Genomic DNA, 26,086 nt, shown 5'->3' with positions numbered 1-26,086 from the left:
AACCTTAAGGGCCAAACTCCTATATAAAAAAAGAAGTGACTTCAAGCTACGAAAAGATTCGTGGGTCTGTGAAATGACTTCTCTGTGTACCACATACGTTAGTCAACGGATCGGATCGTGTCTTCCTGACTCCCATGTGCTATTCATCTCACAGCTGCAAAGCAAGATGCCAGACTTTCAGCAAACACTTTTTCCTCCCCAGCAGCGGCATTCGAATCCTCGCCTGGCTCCTTTCCACTGGCTTCTTTCCTGCAGCACTCGTTTGCCAGGAAAAGTTGAGGGCCACAGCTGCCAGTCTTACTTTAATCAGATTCTCCATGGGTCTGTGTGATTCATAAATATTTCTTGGGGTTGGGGACATCTTCCCTTGAGTGACAAAGTGATCAAAAGTCTGTTGTTTCTGCTCTGCTGTAGCAGAACAGCCTTCGGGCCAGGATGAGGAGTCCTGAGTTCAAGTCTTGATTCTGAAAACAGATTTCAAATGACCCAGGAGAACTGTTTCACCATTCTGGGTTTCTATGTCAACACTGGACTTGCCTCCAACAAAGATATAGAAGGACACTTCCTCCTTTTGTTCTAGGAACAGAGGCTCCACTGGTTTGGGTTTCTCTGGATCTTATAGTATCAGGGCTATGCAATTGGGGTGCCAGGGATGCTCCAAGTTAACAGAACAAATAAGAATCATCTTTTGGAACGTTATCTTTGGTTGAAGGGTGGGCAGAAGAGTCATATTTTTTACGTTAAACAAAAGTGTCTATATTCTAGAGTATAACACAAAATGCACACAAGTTTTTTAGATAAAACATAAAATCCCAAGGAGATGTCTGTACAGGAGATACTTGGGGAACTCACACACCTCATTTTGGAAAAGCAAGAGAATCCCTGGGTTGCACGAATGCCGAGGTGTCTTTTTGTTTAGACATTCTGTGAATTTGCTAATAAAAAACACGGGGCACTTCCACCAAAGGCAGATATTTTGGTCCCCTGGAGATAATAAGAATTTTAAAGCATGGCATGAACCATGACTGGCATTTAGACACATGACCAGGTTTTTATTGTGAAAACCATCATAGAACTTCTAATTCAAATCAGTATGCACCATTTAAGAATGCGAGACTGTTTTGCCCTTCAGGAAATTTAACTGTTGTGGAGAGCAGTCCTATTTACTTACGTATTCACGCTTGTCTGTTTACAAATACATATCCAGAGCTTTATAAAAAGTCTTACATGATAAAATGATTATTACCAAATTTCAAGTTCAGGTACAAAAATCACCACAAACTTCTTATATCTTTAGTTTCTTGACTAATAATATCTTACTGCTCAAAAGAGGTTAACATTTTCTTTAAGCATTTTATGAGGATGGCCTCTTTTGTAAAACTAAACACTCAGCTTGAAATCCATATCTCGCTTAAAATATGTCCATCATCTGTCTCTACTCGCTAGAAAGGAAACTGCGTGAGAGTAAGGATCATCTCTTATCCATTTTATTTATCTCTGTATCTTGGGTACCTGGCACATAATAGGAGCTCAACAAACCTGAATAGATAAGTGAATGAAAGGTCAACCTATCAGACAGCTTGTCAATCACCTCTCTCCTCAAGCTTCTAACCTCTCCCCTCTGCACACCAAATTCATTTAAAAATCAGAAAGCAGTAAAACATAGAACATGAAAAGCAACTTGCATGATATTGGCAAACACAATCTCTTTATGCACCAACAATTAATTTAATTCGTTAATTCAAACCTTCCAACTCTAAGGTCTGGCATGTCAGTAACTGTGCACTTATCATGGATCTGGGTTTTGATTTTGTAAACACGAATCAGCTTTAAAGTTATGATTATTATCTTTAAAACTCATCTGCTGACCAGCCACTGAGAGCTGCACAAGGACAGCAGGGTGTCACAGAGGTAGGCAGAACTCCTGGCAACTGATTCAACAGCAAGGAAAAAGGCAAAGAGGAGAGAAGCTAGGGGTCTGCAGAATGAGTCTGCTTTACTTGAGTGTGGAAAAGACAAGAGTTCTTCCTAGAACTATGGCTCTTTGACCTTGGAGAAGTCATTCCACCACTCTGAACCTCAGTCTCTTCCTTTGTGTTATGAGGATACAGAACTAATTTGTCTCTAAGAGCAATGCCCACCCCCAAATACTTTCACTATTCTACAGTCTCACTGTATATTCATACAAGGATTGCTGTGAACTGGTATGAACTAGGTCCTTGGCACTTTGCAGTTTGCCACTAATAGCATCACTGTCAGATTTTTTCACAATGTCAGGAAGTAAACTGCACAGAATATTAAAAGGCTTAAACACATGAGGGGTTACAGCAGCAGCCTGATGTCTGGTTAGTCACAGAAGCCTTACAGCTTGTCACTCGTCAGCTCTTGGAGCAATGCGTTCATGACCTTGGGAGAGTTTCTTTCCGTGAGAATCAAGCACATTAACAAAACTTAGTATCAGCTTTATATCAGCTTTCTAACTAAATGCAGTGCCTGATAATTTCTCCATTATTAAGGCTTTAAGTGAGAATGCCATTTTTGGAAAATGTCTGCATGTGAAATTTTAGTGGAAGTTTGAAATGTCCTAGGATATTTATTATCTTTTTCCCCAGAAAATATTGACAGAGTACCTCTTATTTAAATGAAACTTAAGTGATTCAATCCAAATCTTGGAGAATTTATAAGTCTGTAAGGTGGAATAAATCACCTACAGATCTAGCTGGAATGCAAAGTAGAAAGTTTTAAGTGTCAGAGAAGGATAAAGATGTATTACTACAGTTAGACTTTCAGAGGAAAGAGAGCTTATGTCCAGCTGTCCAGGCAGAGAGATGGTCCAGGGAAGCTTCAGGGGTACATGGTATTGAAGGCTATTTAGACCCTGAGTTCAAGAACTGAGGTGGAAGGGGAGGACTTTTTGATGGAAGGAACAGAATGAGCATGTCTTGGTGGCAGGAGAATTTGGGTGTGCCCGGAGAAGAGCAGAGTGAACCTGATGGAACTGAGGCTGAGGAGCTGTGGCACAAAAACTGAAATGACAGACAGGCTCCAGATACAAGGCCTTGAAGGAGACCTAAGGAGATGGCACGTTATTCCAAGGATGGGTGAGAGCCACACAGGACTTTGGCGCAATTATTTAACTGATTTGCATCCCTCTCCCCGGTGATAAGGGGAAAAAGGTTATTTTGTAGTCTAAAGGTCATTATAATTGTCTAAAGGTCATTATAATTTCTCACTCAACAATTGAACAAAATTCAAGCAACCTTCTGTATGTCACCCAATGAACCAGAAAAAATTTCATTCTGAAATTCTGCAGGAGAAGATTGCCTTCACTGCTCAGGATTCATGCCGTGTTGGAAGAGCGGTGGTTCCATTAAGATGCTGGAGAGAAAGTTGCACACACGGGGGCGCAGGAAGCCCAGTTGTCTGCGGGACAGGAAGAGCCTTGGCCACACTGGCCTTGTCCTGAGGCCCCCAGGCTTCCCAGTCTCAGCTTTCTGGACGTCAGGACTTGGCTCTGGCCTCTGGTCCTCCTACCTGACTGCTCTTGGGCACCTGCACTAACTACATTCTGTACATGAAAACACAACGCTGATTCGGCACAGTGCTCTCTTCATGTTTGAGTAAACTGTGTGTGTATATGTGCATTTATATATATAAATGTGTAAATACACACACCTCACACCAAATGGTGATGTACATACCATTATCTTATTGTGATAGCTGCTATTTGGTAGTAAAAACAAGATTTTTCCTAAAGAAAAATTTTTCTTTAAGAGCAAGCCCTCCACCGTGTATGAAGAATCTAGTCAATACTCAATTAGTATTTATTGATCAGTTGATTTAAGCTAAGTCCTTCAGCCTCCAGCATACGTCTCATTTCCTTCTAGGATCAGGAGAGCAGCTAGTTAACATACTTGCTTTAATAAGACAAAAAGTAAGGCTTTGATTTTCTTTTAGACCCGTAAAAGGCAAGATGGCTTATTTCTTTTAAAAGCTGCTGCGATAAGGTAACTGAACTCATCATCTGAAAGCAATCTATCGACATGTTGTGTGCGTGTATGTGTGTGTGTGTGTGCACGTGTGAAATCAGCCAGCCCGCCACTGCAAAATGGAGAACTCACGTGCTACATATTAAATACAGGTGGTGCCAGCAAATGGCTTGAGTTCATGGATGAGCATGGTTTTTATGTGCTCTCCTTGACACTCACCTCAATGAAGAAGATGCTGGCTGCTGACGTTGGATGATGGTACATGTAGACTGTCACAAGGATGGCAGCAGCTATAATGAGGACCAGGATGAGGATTCCAACAATGAGCCCAGCATGGAGGTTCCCGCCTTTCTTCTCAGCTGCACTGTCATCTGTTGAGGCTGGAAGAACAGCACAGCTATCATGTGTGCATTCTCAGTAGACCAGTAGACAGAATATTTATATTCTTAATAAAGTACCAGTGGATTTTTTTTTTTTTTTTTTTACTTTCTGTGCAACTTTTCTTTCCCAAACACTGATTTTAGAAGTTAGATGCTCTTTATTTGGGCAAATGAAAAATCCATACTATTAATGATTAAAAACACATTTATAATTGTGCTTTAATTTGTAGTTCAGTGGTCTTCATTCTATTAAATAAAGCAAAATTAATAGCCTTTATTCTAAAAGCACTGTGGAAAATCAAAAACTCTAATTAACTATATCATAAATTTAACTTTGATTTTTCTCATTGAACCACTGGCACCGTTACCTATGGAAAAACTGATTACTTTTTGAAATCTCCTCTCTCACATTCTCTTGGAAAATTTAAATTCAAGAGTATCAGGCATCTTTTGATGGGCTACACAGGCATTTTCAGAAAGTCTGTGCATGACTTCAAAGGATAATTTTCAAAATCTGTTTTAAACTGAAATACTCTATAAAAGTGTAACAGATGGATGCTAAATGACCCTCCCAGAGTTTTATCACTGTCTAAAGGGAAGACACAGCATATGAAAAGATCCCACCTTTCCACAGACCAGTATCAAAATTTCTCTAACTTTTACTGAGATGCTCTCCACTGTAATATCCATTTTCAGAGAGTTAGGGAAAAGGAGAAATTAAATTTCTAAAGTAATAATTATCCAACCCAAAGTCAATCAACCAAATAAAACTAACTTCTAAAGTCTTCTCTTGTTCTGAAATTCTGTAATCTTTGACGAAAGCTCAGGTGTTCAGAGGAGATCTAAAATTATGTAGAGCAGGTAACTAAATCTTAGTACATAATACGATCGGTATTTTTGAACTGTTAGAAAATTCTTTAAGGCTCATAGAAGTTCTAGAACAGTGATTCCCAGTCCTTTCATTATCAGTTTACACCTTTGTTATTTCTAACCTTTGTTCCTATATTTTAAACATATTTTTGGTCTACTAAATCGCATTTAATAAGTACTGATTTATTTCTTTTATTATAATTTTTGTTAATGAAAACCATGGCTGCCTATCAGAATGTGTGGTAAATATAAAATGACAGAACTGCAAATAAAGTGAAGAAACATGACCTTCCAGTTCTTCCTATCCATCCTTTAAATTTTTGTTGCTATTGTTTGTTTATTCTTTGCTTGAGACTCATAGCTGGTATTCAGTTATCCTTCTCCAAATCTAATAAAGCTCAAATTTCTAAAGCTTTCCCTTACATAACAGAAATTCATCAGTTAAAGAATATAAAATGTAAAGAATAATTCATCATGTAGAAAATTCATTTACAGAGAGGACCCTGGGACAATGGCAGAGTTGAGAAAATCAGGAATCTGTCTCCCCATACAGACAACAATTGCGCCGGCAGAATCTGTCTGACAGCTGTTTTGCTCTATTGAAGGCTTGCAACTTTCAGGGGGAAGGCTCAGACTGTAAATTGTGATTAATCTCAGTCAACTTTAGCACTTAGGACAGTAGCAGCTACCCATCCTCCACCCCTCAGCCATGTGGCAGGCAGCTATACACCAGTTCCTGAAGCAGCCTGCAGGGGCCAGGGTAGGCGAAAAGGATTCTGTCCTCCAAACCACACGGGTCTGTGTTCTGATCACTGACTGGTGATTCTCATCACAGGAGCACAGACAAAGGTGCAGTAATTAATTTTGCACGTTCTGCCACTGTCGCAAGCCTTTCTCCCTCCAGCTAAAGTAACTTCCAAGTGATTTAAAGAGTTAGTGCCCTTTTTATCCCATCTCTCTTTATTTTTCCTCTTTTTCCACATATGGGAGCCAGATATTAAAGACCAGGACATTCAGAATCAACTACACATACGGGGAAAATTTGAAAGTGGCCACGCATGGCCAGGGAAAAGCTCAGAAAAAGACTTGAAAAGACCTCAGTATTACACCTTGGGTTGATCCCGGGCACAGAGACAGCCTACAACAACCCCAAACCAAAAACAATAAACAAAAATGACAACAAAAAGCAGCAAACCCTGGGGAAAGGGGGAAGAATCTGATTTCCAGAGTTACCACTTTATTAGATTCAAATGTCCAGTTGTGAAGAAAAATTCACAAAGCATACAATGAAACAGAAAAGTATGGCTCATTCAAAGAAAAAAAAAATCAACAGAACCTGTCCCTGGGAAAGACCCGATGGCTGATCTATTAGGCAAACACTTTAAAGGAACTGTCTTAAAGATGCCTGAAAGGAAGATGTGGAGGAAGTCAAGAAAGCAATGTACGAACAAAACGAAAATACCCATAAAGAGATAGAAAACCTAAAAAGAAACCAAAAAGAAATTCTGAAGCTGAAAAGTATAAAAGAACTACTAGCAAGTGCTAGTGATTTCCATAATTGAAATTTAGTTGATTCATCTCAAGGGCAGACTTCTTAAATAAGTTGATTTCATTCCTTCAGAGAAAGACAATAAACAAAGATGTCAGCCTTGGTAACATTCACTTCTGGGGCTCAACTGATTGTTCTTGGAAACTGACAGACAGAAGTGGGTCAAAGGAAACTCTGATCCTATTTCAGGTACAAATTCTGATCCTCATCAGCCTATCAGGGCGTTGGGGGGATATTCAAAGACGTCAGGAGGCCTCGAGTCTGAAGACCCAAACTCTTATTCTCTTCTTAGAAATATCTTGCACTCTTTCATTTATGTCCAAAAGTGAACAAAAGCCAAACAGCTGTCCTCACACACGTGCAGTGTCGCATGCAGGACAATTCAAATCTTTGGCTTTTTCACCTTTACATTGTGCATTTAAATAAGATGAATTAATGGTGAAGGACAAGAAGACACCATAAAACGGAGCCTCAAAGCCAAAAAAGGAAGCATATAAATATGTTTGGAAAGCCTGCTAAATCAAGGCCTTTTTTCCCCGACCCTGTCGAAGACATACTTAAAAACATAAATGAAGCCCAGAAAATCAATAGTATCAAAGATAATATACTCTCATCTGATCCACTGAGTGACATGAGTTCCTAACTTTTTAGTACTTTATAAAATGCAGATCAATATTCAGACACAGAGAGGACTGTGAGAGAACTCAAATCTATCAAAGCATTCTGCTCTCTCCAAGTTTTAGCTACCATGATAGCAGCAAAGACAACAGATTTTTTTAAAAAGGCATTAAGCACATGTTGAAAATATTCAAGACTTCATGTAAATGTGTTTTATTTTCTGCCCTCCAAGAAAAGTTTATGACTTATGGATTAGCGACAAAATGAAAGAAAGAAGAAAGTAGAAGAAATAAGACAGGAGGAAAGAAGGGGAAAAAACTGACATTTTGTTTCTTCAAAGTTTAGCATTTAATTTTAAACTTCTACATCTCCTTACACTCTGTATGACTTTTTTTTTTCAGTATCAACATGCATATAGCATTGATATTCTGTATTCAGAAGTACAATTCTTTAATACGTTAAAGAGATTTTAATACACATTCCTTATTCACTTTAGAGTTAACTTTTCTGATGGCTTTAAAGAGAAATACTGCAGCCCATACATTCCACTATGGATAAATGCCTTTGGGGGGACCAAGAGGCTTTGGACAAAGTCTTGCACAAATTTGTTCAAAATTCATAAATCTTATACAGATGATGTCAAATGTTCTTTTTTAACACTTTAGAATGAAGTTAAACTATGAAATGCTTAACATGTCAGTATTCCACTTTTGGATTAAAAGTACGTGACTTTCCCTGTGGAATATTACCGAACCCATTTATGAGCTAAAGACTGTAATAGGCGAAAACCAAGTAAAAATAAAAATTTTAACTACACTGACTTTCCTCTGGAAGTTTCCCTTGCAACTGATCTCATATTGTAGCTCATAAATTTTTCCTCAGTGCTTTTGACTTTCTAGAGCCATGATTATGACCTTGATTTCATTCAGCGTTTCTCCTGGTGTTTTATGCATTTTCTTATTTTTCTTAATTCCCTTAGTTCTTTCATTTTCTTAATCGTGGTGCTCCTATTGTTTTTGGATGCTTACCAATCTTTCAATATTAGGCAGGTATTAGGGTTCCTTGAAACTATTAGACAAGCTATACTCAATCCACAGCATGCATCGCTGTGGCAATACGTTCATAATTCACATTATGACATCTCCATAGGAGGGACTTGGGTAAGTACTGTGAAAAGACATTAAAATTGGTGCACAAAACACAGCTAAGTGCATTATGTATGGTGAGAACAATATCTGGCGGGGGCAGCTGGCCCAGCTTCTCTTCTGCAGCCTGTGCCAGTACACGGCAGCTGTGAAATTCCATTCAGGGAAATGGATAAAACATTCTGGTTTAAAGGAGCTTAGGGTATGACAATCCTTCTTGAACAATAATCCATTACCTTTTATCTTAGAAAAATGAAGCTACATAAAATTTCCGTGAAATCATATTAAAAGGGATGCTTGATCCCATCAAAATGAGGGATTCTGGATGGCAGTCACCACCCAGCCTGCTTCCAGCTTCATTATGTGATGGGTGCACGTTGTGTGTGTGTGCACATCTACGGGGAGGATTTACAGTATTTCTAGCCACTGTTACACCAAAAATAAATCTTTGGAACAATCCATGATAGTTTTTCATTTCTTGTTTGTATGTGTTACTTTTTGTAATAATCCATCTGTGCCTCTCATGTATTCAGCAACCAAGATCTTTATAAGACCTAACTTTCAGAGTTTCCCTAACATCAGCTTTCTATACCAAGTTTTGTTTATTTATTTAAAAATCTATTTTAAAAGTATCCCCCAAAATAAAATACGTCTCTACTTCTACAAAACAATCCACAGAAGTCTTAATACTTAAATTACCCACCTAAATATGAAACATATATTAAATAGATATCTTGAAAATATAACCACAGTGACTATGGAATACCAAAAATGAGGTTGACAACCTATTTTCAAGATCTGGGGATACAGAATAGAGTGACTTTTCATGCTATTTAATCCCATGCACTCCAGAATGAAGTCACTTATATTAAAACAGGCCACTTATGTACAAGCATATGAATATCACAGTGAATGTCTGCTTCCCTAGCAAATTCAGCACCCTTTCTTAGCTAACATGGACCCTTCACATCTCCATTCCTTTCACTCGTGGCTGTGCCACTGAGTCAGTACGAGCCTTCTTGGAGTCATCCGTGGAAGTGGGTAGCCATCCTCTCACTGGAGCTGCAGTGCATGTCAGATGAAAGCAGGCACGTCTCCGTGAGAAGTTTTTCCAGTGGGAAGATCCAGATCAATCTCCATGCAGCGGCACTGTATACCCACCTGCAGGAAAACAGGCCACCAGGGTCCTTCTGAGTTTGCAAGGTCTCTCCCCAGACCCCAGTGGTGGCAGGGGCAGGAGCGTGCTACGTGTAACCTGCAGCCACTGTCTGCAGAACAAGCCCAGCTGCTGTGGTCCAGTGGGCTATCTAAATAAAATCAACCTCTATTGGCAGCATCTTTTGAAAACTGCTGAATATTGAACCAATCTCAAGTTCTTTGGTCCCTGAGTTTAGGCTCAAAATTAATGAAAACCTTTGTGCTTCTGAAGAAAGCAGGGGATTAATGTAGTTGCTGGAGGTACCAACTTGGCCCTTGTGGGCACCTCAGGACTGAACCTCAACCTCTGATGTTCTTAACAACCATACAGTCCTTTTGTTACTTGTTGTGGTTTGATGTCTGGACTCTCCCAGGAGGGTAAATGGGCAGGACTGTATGTATGTGCTACGTATCTCAAAAAGACAGCATCAGAAATGGGAAAACAAAACAAAAACACCTTGGGTAGCGCCTCGAATTTTATTTTAATTCGTGGCACCAAAACTGTTAGCACGTGCACATATATCAAGGGTAGAAAGGAAAAATCAAAACCACTGAGAACCAGTTTTTGCAGGGTATTTGCGTTCACTGTTCGGCATCCATACTGTCAAAACATGGCTCAGATAATGCCTCCAACGGGGACAGAGCCAACTAGCCTGTTTGGGAGGAAGAATGCTCTAAAAATTGTGTTTATCACAACTGTCTGCCTTTAGGTCCTGGAATGTCTAGTTTCCTGGAATATTAAGTTCCACACACCGAATGTGGGATAGAATATGGTTAGTCCGGGAGGTGAGCACTAGCCCCAGTCTAACCTTTTCCGTCAAGTCAAATGGCCCCACCCCCATGCGGAGGCGGCAGTCCTGTGAGTTTTTCAGTTGCAAGTGCTTTGGTCTCAAAGTGTGGGGGATGGGAGGAGAGGCCCTAAAAGGCGCACTCTGCGATTTGGCAATTGGTGCTGCTTGTGATTGCTGAGGCACTGGATGGCTTTAATGGAGGGAGGATGGCGGGCAAATGGCTACATAGTGTCCTTGCTTTCATTCAACATGCACTTAAGCTTCAGTGAGAGAAAGAATCCCATTTCCATGAATAATTTCAAGAAGGTCTCAAACTGATCGGTAGCACAGCCGTGATTAAGAGGAGCGGAGGTACTGAGGCTCCACAGTTGCTGAGTGGTTGGGACACACATCTGTCTGTCCACTGTGACAGGCACAGGGCGACCAGGATTCTTCCGCCGCGTTCAGTGCAACATCCAGCGCCACCCTCCTGGGCTGCAGGACAGGATGGCCGTGGGGAGCACAGCGCATGCTCAGGCGGCAGAGCACTCGGTGGACGAGCCCAGCTACAGCCCTTACAAACCATGTGAACCCCAGATCACTTACATCCTTGTGCTTCTGATACTTTGTGCGTAAAATGGGATTCTAAAAGCACTTTCTTCATAGGGTGCTGTAAGGATTAAATGAGATGAACATGCAAAGCCCTTAGAAGAGTGCCTGGTGTAACACAGTATCAGCCCAATAATGCTAGATAATTTTATCATTATTAGCAACCACATGGGAAGATTCTAAGAATAACTTAAAGCAAACCATGAATCAAATAATCAGAAGCGTTAAATTTTTAAGGCTACTAATTAGAAAAGCTTGTTTGCTAAGGATAAAGCTTTTAGCTCCCTTTCGTTAAGAATTTTAAGAAGTTTGGAAAAATTGACTCATGAGAATTTTTAAAAAAACTACATAGTTTATGAGAAGCACATCAAAATTTCTCTTTTCTTTCACTAAGGTAAAATTTGCATCCTTGAAATGCACAGATCTTAAGTGTACAATTCAATAAATTTTGACAATTTTATATACCAAAGTAATCATAAACCAAATCAAGATACAGACCATCTCCATGTCCCCCTAAAATTCCTTTTCCCCCTTCTAGTTCATCCTTACCACTCCCACCCCGCCCTGCCATGGGCAACCACTGTGCTGACTTCTGTTACTGTAGATTAATTTCATCTATATTGAATTTCATATAAACTGAGTCATATTATATGTACTCTTTCATGCCTCACTTCTTTTGCCTAAAATAATGTTTTAACCATGTGACTGATGAGCGATTAATTTCCAAAGTATACAAATAGCTCAATGTCAAAAAAAAAAAAAAAAAAAAAAAAAACCCACCCAAAAAACCCATTCAGAAAATGGGCAGAGGACCTAAAAAGACATTTCTCCAAAGAAGACACACAGATGGCCAACAGGCACATTAAAAGATACTCAACATAGCTAATTATCAGAGAAATGCAAATCAAAAAATGCAGTGAGATATCACCTCACACCCATCAGAATGGCCATCATCAAAAAGTCTACAAATAATAAATGCTGGAGAGGGTGTGAAGAAAAGGGAACCCTCCTATGCTGTTGGTGGGAATGTAAATTGGTGCAGCCACTATGGAGAAGTATGGAAGTTCCTTAAAAAACTAAACATTGAGTCCTGGTTGTCTGGAGATTGTGCAACTGTGGACTGTACAATGTCCTGGATTTCTTCTTTTTACTTGACTTATTTGCAGCATTGACATTGTTCACTACTTCCTCCTTGAAATTTTCTTCTTCTTTGGTTTCTGTGATACTAAACTCTTCTGGTTTTCTTGTGGTCTCTTTGACTCCGTTCTCAGTTTTCTTCACAAAAATCTCAAATGCTGTTTTCCCTCATTAATCCTCTGTTCTTTTCATTTTTATATTATTCTTTTGTAATCTCATTCACACTGATAACTTCAACTATCACTTATATGCTGATGATGCCTAAATTTATATTGTTTGCTTGTATTTCTCAAGTGAACTTCTAATTTGCATAGAAAAATGCCTGCTGGACATCTTCATTTGCACGTCCCACAAGATCACTTCAAAGTCAATATGCTCAAATTAAATTCATCGCCTCTCCTAAAAACGTGGTCTTTTTCCTGTGTCCCCTCTTAACAGCACCATCATCCACCCAGATAACTAACCCCAAGGCCTGGGAGCCATCTTAGTCACTTTCCTATCACATAAATCACACATCCAATCAGACGTTAGTTATGCAGATTCTACTTTGTTAAATACACTTCTCCCGTCTGTTCTCTCTTCTTTATTCCCATTAGCAACCACTAGTTTAGTTTAGCCTCTCATTATTTCTTCTGTAGCTTACTAGCATAGTGTCCTAACTATTTTTCCTGGCCTCAGTCTCACTTCTTTCCCCGCAACCCCTCAAGAATGACCTACCAAAATGTGGGAAACTTTTTACAATACTCCCCTGTCTAAATGATTTCAGTGGCTCCCAGTGTCTTCAGGATAAAGTTTAAACTCCTTTGCCTGATGTAAAAGGGTATGAGCCCCGAAGCAGCCCCTTCTTATTGTTCAGCCTCACCACTCATCACTACTTAACGCATACTCTTACCCTAGCCAAATAAATGGTGGAAACTCTTTAGAGTTAGCCAAACAGATTTTGATGTTTCATGCTACTGAACCTCAGCCTTTGCAGATCCCTTTGCTGAAATGTCATTCTTCTGGCCCTTTTCTATACTCACACTTCAAGACTTGGATCAAGCATCATGTCTGGGAAGATTTCCCATAATTCCAGTTTTATTTAGATACCTCTTCTCTGCCCTCATAGTTTTTCCTGAATCTGTCCTCATGCTTTTCACACTACACCTAATTATCGATGTCTTACCCTATCTCATCCCACTGGACCACTTGCTTCCTCACAGTAGGCTCAATCCTTGTTTACCTGTGTATTTGCATCTCCTATGAATGTGCATGGCACACAGCAGTTTAAGAAATGTTTCTTGAATAAATCAAGTCAAGTCAAATAAAATCAATATCAGTCACTCTAATTTTATAGTGATATATACATTATTTTAGTAGCACAAGGCAATTAACCACAATCGCTAGATATTTCACGTTTATAATAATAACGTTATATATGTTTAGTAACCCAGGAAGGGTTACAAGAAATACTGGGCCACACAGAAACTGTTCCTGGGGCCCCTCACAAATCCCAGGGTCCAAAATCTAATGGTGTATGGAAGTTCCCTTCCTCCGACAGGAGTTGCCAAGACCAGGTTTCTGACAAGAAGAAGGCAGGTTGAAATTACATAAGAGATGAGCACAGAAAGAAAGGTAGGAATCGATCAGTGAGAGGACGTAGTAAAACACTTTGCTGATGGCAGATGGAAAGTGTATTTACAGCTACTTCTTGGAAGCCATGTGTGTGTATCTCCTGAGGTTCTGCTACATCATTTTTGTTCTATGTTCTATCAGCAGCATAAACTCTACAAATCCTATCTACAAATCAACATAAAGGGGGAAATGTGTATGCCAATGTGGTTTTTCTTTTGCTTTTCCTAGAGTGGATAAGAATTTTTTAAATAATTAGATTGAACAATGAAATTGCAATTTTGCAGGTCAAAAATGGTAAAAAAAAAAAAAAATCAACAATTTCATATGGTTCAACAAAACACAGAAAACGTAACTGACTTTACTAAAATAAATTTTCACTGGCTAGAATGGACTAATTTTCACATACTGTATTAAAATGAGTTGAGAAGGAACAGACATAATACTTTTAGATCCCCTGACACTGCTGAGCAAGACACATGTAGACCAAGGTAAATTCTTGTTGTCACCAATTAAAATATGGAGAGTCATGAGGTATAGGTGAGGACAAATGGGTGGATTTGGTGTAAGAAATGCCATTCTTATTTGGGGACTCTGGCAGAAAGAAATTAAGAATTCATTGAACTTTTGATACTCAGGGTGGTCTGTGAACTGGCCGTGCCCGCATTGTCTGAGAACTTGTCAGGAATGCACTACAAAGATTTGGGCTCCACCGTGGAACTACTCTGCAGAAAATGCATTTTCACAAGACTTTCTTCTTCCTCCAATGATTCTCAGGCTCTTTACTATTTATGAAGCATTGCATCGGACCACTTGTTCTCAACTGAACTTTGCATGCAAGTCACCTGGGGTTAAAAAGTGCTGATGCCTGGGTCCCAGCTCCCATGGTTCAGATTTAATCGGTATGGAGAACAGTCTGAACACAGGTTTTCATGAGCTCAAATAATAAAATTAGATGAGACTAACCAGATGACTCCGATGCACAGGAGAAGTTGAAAAACCACTCTTTTGGACAAAATTTTGGGATAGAAATTCTTAACCCAAGGGAACATTCAAAATAACATTCTGAAGTATAAGAAATTTTCACTGTTATGGTACATATACACTTAGAGTTAGTGCTATCCTGAAAAGCAGTCAAACAAGCAACAGATAAAACCAAATGCCAAGATATTTACAGGTTCTGAAACAGAAAGTGATAGAAATTCAATACCCTGTCAAAAGGTAACAACAGTTTCCCTTTGCTTACATGACTGATTTATGTGAAAGAAGTAGATGGAAAAATAGCAAGGGAAGGTAGGAAAGAAAAGCAAAAGATATGTTACTTTGATGATTTATGTATTAAAGACAAAAAATAATTCAACTGAATGATAAGTGAAAGACTAAACACTTGATCTGTCACTACAGGTTAGGTAGTAAAAATATAACCTTAGAAGCAGTCTAGTGAAAAAGTCAGAATAATGTTCTAACATTTTATCTTTGGATGAAAAGCCTTATGTTCAGAAATAGGAAAGTAAACACAACAGAATCAGAATTTAGACCAGCCATCCTATAGTTCGTTCAAGGTATTTCTGTCTTAGCCCTTTGAAATCAATCACTTTGCAGATCTGCACCCCAGAATTAACTTAATCTTGTTCTGCAAACTGTTTAATGTAGCTATTTCAGCATCCCTTTGATGAAGACACCACCCTCTGACTCAAGAACGCACCCTTTCAGAATCCAGGCTTAGTACATTTCCTAGCAATAAGAAGAAATGACAAACACAGTCCCACCTGCATAACACATCAACGCAGTCTGGAGTGCTCATCCTTTTAAATATCATTAGCAATTAAGAGTTTATATTCAAACATTTTTTTTTTAAAGAAACTTAATTTTATCAAAAGGAAGACCCTTTAGAGGAATCAAGAGAGAACCCAGTTTTGGGTACTTTGATAAATCTCAGTCAAGAAATTTGAAATAATAAAATCAACCATAGGATTTTAGAGCTTGACATAATCTTAACATCTGCAGTGTAACAGAAAGACACAACTCAATTTGCTAAATTGAGTCAAATCCAGTTGAAGATTTCACTTCTCAATTAAAAGACTCTGCCATTGATTCAACTTGCAAAACTTTTTCAGCCCTGCATATAATTTTATCCAGTTTGCATCTTGAAGACATTTACATTTCTATTTAGGTGGTAAGTGCCATTTGCAAGCAACCAATTAAATGCCAAAGAAGGCATTTAATAGTTGTACCTGCTAAATATATATAGCTAGGTAATTCTTTAAAAATGTAACTCTTCTAATAAGTTTCTGCCAAAACTGGAAAACCCAAGGAATGTGTTGTTTTAAACACATAACCATTATCTGTAGAAATACATACATTTAAAGAATATATTCTAGGACCCCCTTAATGGTGAATTAAACCTGAATTTCTAGATAAGCCAAAAAAGTTGAATTTAGATTTTGAACATAAACACAGAGTAGCCTGTAGTTTGGAGAACACATGCCAGTGCTTCAGACACTACTCAGTTACACAGGAGAAGCAATGCATTGTGATTTTCAAAGAAAGGATAAAATGGAAACTAATGCATAATTACATGGGAAAAGGAAATTTCATTTCCAAATACTTGTAAGTATAATCAGTTGTTATAAAACAGGAAAAATAATATAGTGGGTTTGAGTTAAAACTCCTTACAGTGGCATCTCCCATGCGAAGTTTGTAAGAGGGCTGTACTGCAAGGGAGTGGTGATACTGGGAGGCTGTCAGGATGTGGAATTTGCATCATGGCTACTTGGATGCACGTCCCAGCTCTGCCACATACTAGCCAGGTAACTTTACTTTTTCGTACCTACGTTTCCTCAGCTATAAAATGGAAATAATAATAGGACCAAGTCACAGGGATGTAGTGTGAATTAAATGAGTTAATATATGCACAGCATTTAGAATGGTGCTTGGAACATAGGGAACAATACATGTTTCTTTTCCTCTTCTTCTTTTTTCTTTTCCTCTCTCCCCTCCTCCCCCTCCTCATCCCCTTCTTCTGCCTTTCACATAAATAAGGAACCAATATGCTACTTAATTAGACTGACATATAACTCAAAACTTAATATGATAAACATGTGACTAGGAATATTCAGTTGGAAATAAAATGCTATCTTTTTATTGGCTCTTCTGAGTTTTTGTATTCAGCCACTGTTCAATGGTCAATCAATGCTTTTTTTTTTTTTTTTTTTCCATTTCTTTTCTCCAAATTATTTACAAAGCTTAGAGTTTCCACTCAACCCTGAGGCTAATAAAACTCCAAACAACTAGCCTGAAATTTTCAGAGGCTCTACCTAGGCCTAATCTAAACGTAGTAGGAAATGCAATGCATAACTGAAGGCTTCTCAGAAGCCATTTCACAGGCTGGGGCTCAGTTTGGCTCCTGTGAATGAGAAGCCCTGCCGGGTGCCTGTGGTATCCAGCTGCTCAGAACTACTTTATGCTTTACATCAAAGATGAAGGAAAATCTCCTGGAAAGTGAATGTATAATCATGTCAGCTGTGGGTTTGACTAAGAAAATCAACTACTTTAACCCACAGAAGTGTCCCAGGAAGACTCAGAGCCGAGGTAATCCAATATCTAAAGAAGATGCTGTATGTAAAGGCAGAGTCACTGGTTTCCAGCTACACACTGACTGCTTTGAAAAATGTCACCCTCTTTTCTAGAAAAGTACAGACCTCTAAATTAAAGTGCTTTTAAGAACAGCCAATTAAATCAAGAAAGAAAATGTGCTGAATTTATTTGCAGCAATACATCGCAATTTATAAAGGTGTATTAGTTTGCATTAAAAAAATTCTCATTAGATGTAAGGAAACATTTAAATTAGGCATCCTTTTTCATTATTACCTCAATCTTGCAAAAATGTTAAGCTAGAGGGGGAGGGGAGAATGATTTTGAATTCTGTTTTCAACACATTTAATTAACTAATGAAATTGGATTTAAATTGGCAATCCTTCCTGCATCTCTATATGCCATAAAATAAAAAGCAATGATAGCATGCTATCTAAGTAAAGTTGCTATAAAAAGTAATGTGTGATTTCCCTTAAGTACTCTTTGGAAGGAACATTTATCTTAACCCTGGTCAGGTTGGTCTGCTCTAATTGTACTTTTAGAAGTGCTTTACAAACAAACTTAGCCATGAAAAGTGTTCCAGTGTATAGGCATATTTAAATCTCATTGCGACATTTTGGAATTCTGATGCCTATCTGCCGCATGTCAGTAATTATCTGAAAATCCAACAGTCAACTTTTCTAGTATAATAGACAAGAAAGCAAGTCCTCCATTTCAATCTGGGGATTTACTTAACTTGATTTCTCAGCATCATAAGATAGTTTTAATGCAGTGCATTAAGAAAATCTTCAATGTTTTATGATTCCTTGCTGCACTAAACACAACTAAGGATTTCCCTTGGGATAACCGGTAATATTCTAGAAAACTATTTCCCAAAGTGTGTTCCACAAAACATTAAGAACGTGAGACACTATTTGTAAAAATTTTTATGACCAAATAGTGGAGAAATGCCAGATACTAAATTGTTGTTACCATCCTGAAGATTCTTTTGGAATATATGCTCTCTGAAAGCAGAGAATTTGTCTAAGCCCTATTCACTACCGTGGCTGCAGGCACTTAACAATGCCTTGCAATTAGCAGGCATTCCGCAGGAATACGTGAATGAATGAACAAACGAACGTTAAACATTCTAAACAGTTCTCCAGCAAAGGAATTTCTTTCATCCAGAGTATCTCATACCTACTTAATCATAGGACTCTTGTTTTTCCTGATCACAGGAATCTTTCGTTTTTCTATAATTCTAGCATTACAGACTATTTTAGTCATATTAAGGAAAAAGAAGATGACATAGAGAATAATATAACAAACACATACATAACCACTACCCCATATTAAACATCAAACGTAACAAATTCAACTGAAGCCTCTGGGGGACCCCTCCTCCATTTCATCCATCTCACAGCACACACCCTCCCTCATGATGAGGTCACCACAGCTTTAGGACTTCTGTTCACATGAAACTTACTTGCTCTGAGAAATTTTGAACTGGGGGAATGCTAAAGCCCCTTCAAGCAGTAAGATTTTATTTCTAGCTAGTATATATGTTGCAAATGGTTATCTGTGAAGCTCTCCACTGATGGCATTAATACAATAATGACTCAGAAAATGCATGAAATAAAACACTATGATACAGGAGCAAGGCAAGGGATAATTGCTGTAATAAAAGAGGTAAGCAGCTTCTCTTTTAAACAGACTGCTATAAATCTAAATCTAGATATATATATAGTAACCTAAGAAAACATAGAAGTATTTGTTGCTGAACTTAGACTGAGTAGTTTAGGAACTATTCTCTACAATTATAGGGAAAAACATCCCTAACAACGTATGTGCTGGATTCTGACTTAGGAAGTCATCTGGGGCTGCAAAAGTAAAATTGTGTCTAGATCAATGTCACAGTGTACCCATATTTACGTAAGAGATGCTGCTAAGAAGAGGAAAACCCCCTTCCTAAGCTGAGTAAACAGTTACTAACAACAAAATTCTTTTATCAAGATGCAGCATTCTATGACAGATGTATGAGCTAACTTAATTTATAGGAAAAGAACTATTTTAAAATATTGAGTCACTCTCTTTCACAGCCTTATTTTCATAAAACCTTTCTTCCTCAAATTTTCAAGTACCGTTATAGAGATTTTTAAATTATCTCAGAAAAACTTTAAGTATGTTACTTACAAAATATTCTTTTGCATGTTTAATTTTTGTCCCTTGCTTTGCATTAAAGATAAAAAGGCCTAGTAAAGTATATTTCCGTATTTGTTCTATTTCTTAATTTTAGTTATAAAAGACGTTGAATAGTCAAAATAGTGGGAAAAAAAGTTGAACCCAATACCTGCGCTGTATAGTCACATATACAACTAATAAACCAAGGACTAGAGCAACAAGGAATAGCATGATGTGCGGATAAATTTTCACTTTATAATTGTTCATTGGTGTCCTGCAGTTTTACAAGCAAGTGCAAAGATTAGACTTTTACTACACTATTGAAACAATTTTGCATTTCAAGCCAACCAGTGAATTCTTCCTGTGTTAAATACCAACAGGAAGAGAAATGTAACTTCACTCTGTATTGAGAAGTCCACAAGTTCTTTAACTCATATTTAAATGAATGAAATAGATACAAATTACCTTATTTACAAAACAGGAACAGACTCACAGTCATAGAAAACAAATTTATGGTTACAAAAGGAGAAAGAGGAGGAGGCATAAATTAGAAGTTTGGGATTAGCAGATACAAACTACTATACATAAAATAGATAAATAACAAGATCCTACTGTATAGCACAGGGAACTATATTCAATATCTTGTAATAATCTGTAATGAAAAAGAATATGAAAAAGAAATATATATATATAACTGAATCACCATCCTGTACACCAGAAAATAACCCAACATTATAAATCAACTATACTTCAATAAAAAAATAAATGAAATAGATTGGAATCTAAAAATATTTATAAAAGAAAAGTGTCAATTCTTACCTCCATTATCTTTTAGATGTAGAGCTATCTTGGTATCATCTGGAAGAGAAATACGAAGGAATTGTAACAGAAAAAAATTTAAGATACATAAATCTCATGACCAGTAATTGTCTACTAATGCCTTAAGTATAACACGAATAGATTTTGATACTTCACTGGGTTAATTTCTAGTCCAGTGAGAGCGATCCCAGCTTATATGATGTAGTATTAAAAGTTCTTGCTGAGATAAGCAAGATTAAGACTTTAGTGAAGTGTTAAATGATTATATAACTGTGAGAAAAGTACACTATTATAATTTTAACTTAAAATACATTTATTTTTAATTTTCTAAAATGGAATTGTAATTAGACTCTATAGTCCTTATTCACTTAAAAAATCAAGATCAAGAAAATTCTGAGTTAATTGGAGTAGTAAAGATTTGTCAATATTACAGTTTTAACTTCAAAAGTTAAATGCTTATTTGTTGCTAACAAATAGGAGTGTAATCATACACAAAAAGCTCTTGGTGAACAAAATGCAGAATGTGCTTTTTTTTTTTTTTTTTATTCCAGTGGTTATATTTCATTCTAAAGGGCAGGATTAGAATTGCAAGAATATTTGCAAATTAGAGAAGTATCTCCTCAGGCTATGTAACAACTCCAAATAATATGGATTAAAACAAGACCATTTTTAAAAGCAATAAAATGTATTTAGCATCTTTATTAAATGGATTTAGCTCACTTTATCACTTTATTCCAGCTAATTTTTAATATCCAATTAAATTTCAATTAAAAGCAAAAGATTCCAGTTTCATTTCTCATTCAAATGAAAGCAGCGTTCATGAAAATAAACAGGGAAGACCAACTTCCCCCTCGAAGCTTACTCTTGGTCGGCTGGTCTCACATTTCTCCCTAGTGGTACCATTGAGAATAAATGGTTCACAAGTTTGGCCTAATACACATTCTCCCAATGAGTTCTGCTCATGCATTAATGTTCTCTAGTATTTTTGCCTTTCCTGGCAAAGGAAGTGCTTTTCAAGTACAATTTCTGGGGCATACACAAGGCCCCTCTATAGGTTACAAGCCAACATAATTTATTGACTGTATCCAGGCAAACATTAGACTTGCATATAAGTAGAATTATCTTTTGTTCAGAATCCCAAATCAATAGCCATTTTATATGCATTTTTGCCTCTCTATCCTGTGGCTAAAATGTTGAATACAGTTATTACAAAGTTCAGCAACATGAAAGAAAGTCTATTTCTCTTCTAGGGAGGACTAGCGGCCAGGACCACTATTAAATACTAAATGCTAATAAAAGGTATCCACACATTAAAAAAAAAAAAAACACATTTTTTTCCATAATACTTCTGTCTTTTCCCTTTTAGAAATCCCTAAGAAATCTAGTTCGCCAAAGAATCACTTTCCCCCTGGAGAGCTTCTTCAGCACACCACCACCGTGATGCTTCTCTCCTCCAGAGATAAAGGAAAAGTATTTCCAGGGCACCTTCTGTGGGCAGGCTGGTGGGCAGCTGGGAGGTGGCTGCTCTTTGGGTGGTCGTCAAGACCCTGAACTGTGTGGTTGTCGCTCGTATGGTTGTGGTGGTTCGCGTGGAGCTTTCCACTGGCTCTGTGGTGTCACACATCTTCTCCTTGGACTGATCAGAGAAACAAAGGGGAAAAGAATTTGACTCATCTTATATGCATATGTATTTAGCTATTTCAAAGGAGTTGGGCTGTAAAGCACAAAAGCTTCTCCCATCAAAATGAGGAATACATTATTTTTGTACTGGAATCTATTGATAGATTTGACTAACTTACAAGTATTTAAAATAGACGAGAGAAAAAAATGGCTGTAGCAAAGTATTTCCACCATTAGACATTTGGATTTCTTCATTTCTGCCGCTAACCTTTCATCCAACTGGTTTATCTTAACCAAACTTTTATATCCGTGAATAAGAGACATGATGTTAAAAAGGAAATGTTCACACTAGAAGAAAAACATTGTTTAAAACAAGATTTGAAATACGCTTAAGTGTGTGCAGAAAGAACGTACTCCCTTCACATCAACCTGGTAACGCTAAATCCTAAAAAGGTGACCACTGCTCCATGCTACCTTATTGTTTCTAAAATAATACACTTCAGGTTGAACGGATATTAACAATTACAATTTTGTTTCCTTTTATAAAAATATTCAAAACGACCCAAGCAAAGGGCTGAACAGCACTCACGGAATCACTTAGTCTGTCTTCTCCCTAGCAGCGCTGTACTGGGAACACCAGGGAATGGTACATACTGTATTTTTCATTTATATCCCAGAAAAATAAATAATGTGACCTTCACCAGTAACAGTCTCCAACATGCAAACTGTGATGGTTTAGAAGTTGGCTTTTCTCCCTACCTCTTTGTGTTTCAAAAGCCTCCATCCCCTCTGGGGGGGCCTTGAGTAGAAAATAACTATTCTGTACCTGGAAGGTACTTACCTCATATTTTAAAATTATTTTTTTAACTTTTTTTTATTGAGTTATAGTCATTTTACAATGCTGTGTCAATTTCCAGTGTAGAGCACAGTTTTTCAGTTACATGTGAACATACACATATTCATTGTCACATTTTTTTTCGCTGTGAGCTACCACAAGATCTTGTATATATTTCCCTGTGCTATAAAATTATTATTAAATAAATGTGTTTCTGAAACTTCTCGTCTTTGGGGAGGTCCAGCGTATCTTATTGCTGGCTCAGGAAGAGTTCCCCGGACAGCTTCCTTTTCAGTAATTAGACCTGATGCAGTTTACTCTCTACTTGAACATCCTAGCGGCCCGTTCACTTCCCCAAACTTCAGTTCCTGAGTCTTCTCAGCTTCAGTGATCTCATGATCTTCTCCTTGCCTCCACTTTCCTTATCATCTTTCTTCCTTCCTTCTGTTAGAAGGGATGGGGCCCGCCGTTTACAGCTGTTCTCCCCACCTCTACTCTGGCCCAACTCAGCCTAGCTGCTTGGGCTTCGTGAACCTGCTCGTTTAACCCCTTCCTCTCTCTTCAGTATTTGATCTCTAATTCCCTCCTGCCTTGTTATCATCTACACTTAATCATACTCAAGCACGTCCAAACTTATTTTAAAGACTCAGTCTTCCCTCGTCTCCACATGCATCCTGACATTCTCTTGCTTCTTCTTCCATTCACAGTCAGACTTCCTGGGACACTGAGCAAACGCCGTGTGCTACAAAGAGGGCAGAAGCAGGACCACTGGGTAAAGTTAAGAAGAAGGGTTTGCTCTGAGGGTAAAAATGTCAAAAATTAATTATGCTCTAAGGAGATTAAGCCTTGTGCCAGCAGACAATGGGGGAGATAAATCCACACCTCTCCTCCCCATTTTGAGGCAGGAACATATGGTATCCCTTGAAACCCTCAGGTTCCCATCATCAAAAATCCTTCGGTGGAGAGCATCGCCCCTGTACATCCTCAGGATTTCCATGGAATAAGATCAAACAAATATGCACTTTTAACTGAAGGACACAAAAAGAAAAAGAGCACTCTGACAAAAGAGTCAGCAAAAACAATGAACAACATAATTAGATTGCAAAAACCTTTTGGGTATTGGGACCATCCAATATGGAATACATAAAAATGATATATGAAATATGTAAAGAAATGAAAAGTAATATTTAAAAATGAACTTGTAACACAGCTATTATAATGACATGGCAGATTTAATAAAAGTAGATTAAATTTAGATTTACATTTTAGCAATGAAAAATATATTTCTTGAAATTACTACTTCAGTGGATAGGTTAAATAGCAGATTAAACACGATGGAGGGAGAATTAAGAAACTGGCAAATAGATCTGAAGAAATTCCCCAGAAGGCAGCTTAGAGAAAGAAGAAGACAGATGATACAAAAGAGAGGATAAAGGATAAGGAAGTGGTGAGACGGTCAAACCCACCTCCAAAGTGCTCAGAAGGTGAAAACAAAGAGCATGGAGACAGTCTGACTGAATAGTACACTTATCCCGTGTCTGGAATTTCCACCATAATCTTCTTTGCTGTAAATATCTTCCCCATATGTATTTTACTGACAATATTTTTGCTGCGTAACTACTTGCCTTAGTCAATTTTGCCTTAAAAGAGAAAAGAATTGGCTAATTGTTTGGTTTGATACGTACAATATCATGACGGATGATGGTGATCTGCCCCAAGAGTTGGTTTCTCATTTTGAAACACACTGCACTGGAGGAGAAAGAGGCCAAGGGCCTGGAAGGCACAGAGGTGAAGCTGCAGAACTTTGCAGTGTTTATCAATGGACATGTGACAGTATGCTAAGAACGAACGAGAGCTTAGGGCTTTCACAACACAAGGCAGAGACCATCTGCAAATATGCATCCTAGTATTTGGAAATTGATATCTGTCTTAATGAAGGAAGAAATTTTAGTGAAAATAACATTGGGATGCTGAATGAGGAGGCAAATCAATAAGAAAAAAATGAGTAATACTATGAACAAAAGACTTGGAAGGCAAGTGGGCAAGCGCTGATGCACAATCCACAAAATAAAGTTACCTCAACCTAAAGCTAGTAAGGTTAACGATTTACTTACAGAATAAAAAGGAAATACTGAATATTACAGAATGTGCTAGATTCTGAGCTCCTTGGGAATAGAAGGCAGTTTTTTTAAAAAATTTGTATCATTTTAGTGCTCAGCACAGGCCAGAGAATATGGTAAATTCACTACAAATACATTTAGGAAGGCTTAGAAAATGATGGATTCTTTTCCTTAGTCTGTGTTTCATGCTGGGCCCACACTGAAGCAAGAAAACTAAGATGTGTGAATTACATTCTTGATCTTTACACAAATACAGATACTCAATTTGAAAATGCTTAATTGAGGTAACTGTGGTTACAGGAAAGACACATCAACCTGAAAACATAACTATGACACCGTCAGTATTTTTTCTTTTTGAACTATGTTGTTAAGTGAAATAAAATAGATGGATTAGTAAATATCACTGAAGTTCCCCCCAAGCAAGTGTCCAAAAGTTGATTAAAGTTGCATTGGCAATCCTGTACTTAAAAAATTCAAGAGATTCTGAAAGATGTATTTTTCAAGATACTTACAAGACATCATAAAACCAATGGAAAAGAAGTCTCTGGTAACTGATTGCCTTGGTTTTTAAAACAGCTCTTTGACATAGTTTGCTTTAATGAATGAGAAAACTTGTAGAACTGTTAATGGTTTTTATTCAAAATTTGTATCTTAAAACTTAACAAAGGGAGAAGAAACAAATACTTTTCTTTGTGAACTTTAGAGGATATTTTTACGTGACCCTGAGATGTTGGTGCAAATGCAATTCACTAAAAAACTTTGAAACAGGTTAAATCCCTTCTGCAATTTTATTAAGTTGCTTGAATCACTTCTTTGCTTCCCTGTCTGTATCATGTTTACCTGGGACTTACTGTTTCCATGTTAGACCACGTCTACTCTTTTCTATCATGTCAATTTGCTGTAATCAATCTTTTCCCCCATACCACTGGTTTTGTCAGTTGAGTGACAAAGATGAACAATGGCTTCCTAGATCTCAGAAAAGCAGCAAATGTTCACGAGAACAACCCTTTGTGCACAGAGATTTAAATCCTGGTTCTACAATTCACGTACCAACTCCAGATGC

General features: G+C 37.7%; 1 protein-coding gene across 1 annotated transcript in view; it reads right to left on the bottom strand.

Moving 5' to 3' along the window:
* The window catches only part of PLXDC2 (plexin domain containing 2), a 335,747-nt gene that overhangs the window by 29,836 nt on the left and 279,825 nt on the right, over window positions 1–26,086 (bottom strand). The window contains exons 11-13 of the mRNA XM_031444726.2: window positions 21,934–22,084; window positions 20,449–20,487; window positions 4,209–4,369 (exon numbers count right to left, since the gene is read on the bottom strand). Coding sequence (XP_031300586.1) covers window positions 4,209–4,369; window positions 20,449–20,487; window positions 21,934–22,084 — 351 coding nt within the window. The remainder of the gene's footprint in view (window positions 1–4,208; window positions 4,370–20,448; window positions 20,488–21,933; window positions 22,085–26,086) is intronic.

This window comes from Camelus dromedarius, chromosome 26 (genome assembly GCF_036321535.1).
Source record: "Camelus dromedarius isolate mCamDro1 chromosome 26, mCamDro1.pat, whole genome shotgun sequence".
Classification (NCBI taxonomy): Eukaryota; Metazoa; Chordata; class Mammalia; order Artiodactyla; family Camelidae; genus Camelus; species Camelus dromedarius.
The sequence above is the reverse complement of the archived record's forward strand: the minus strand, read 5'-3'. Positions and strand labels throughout refer to the sequence as shown.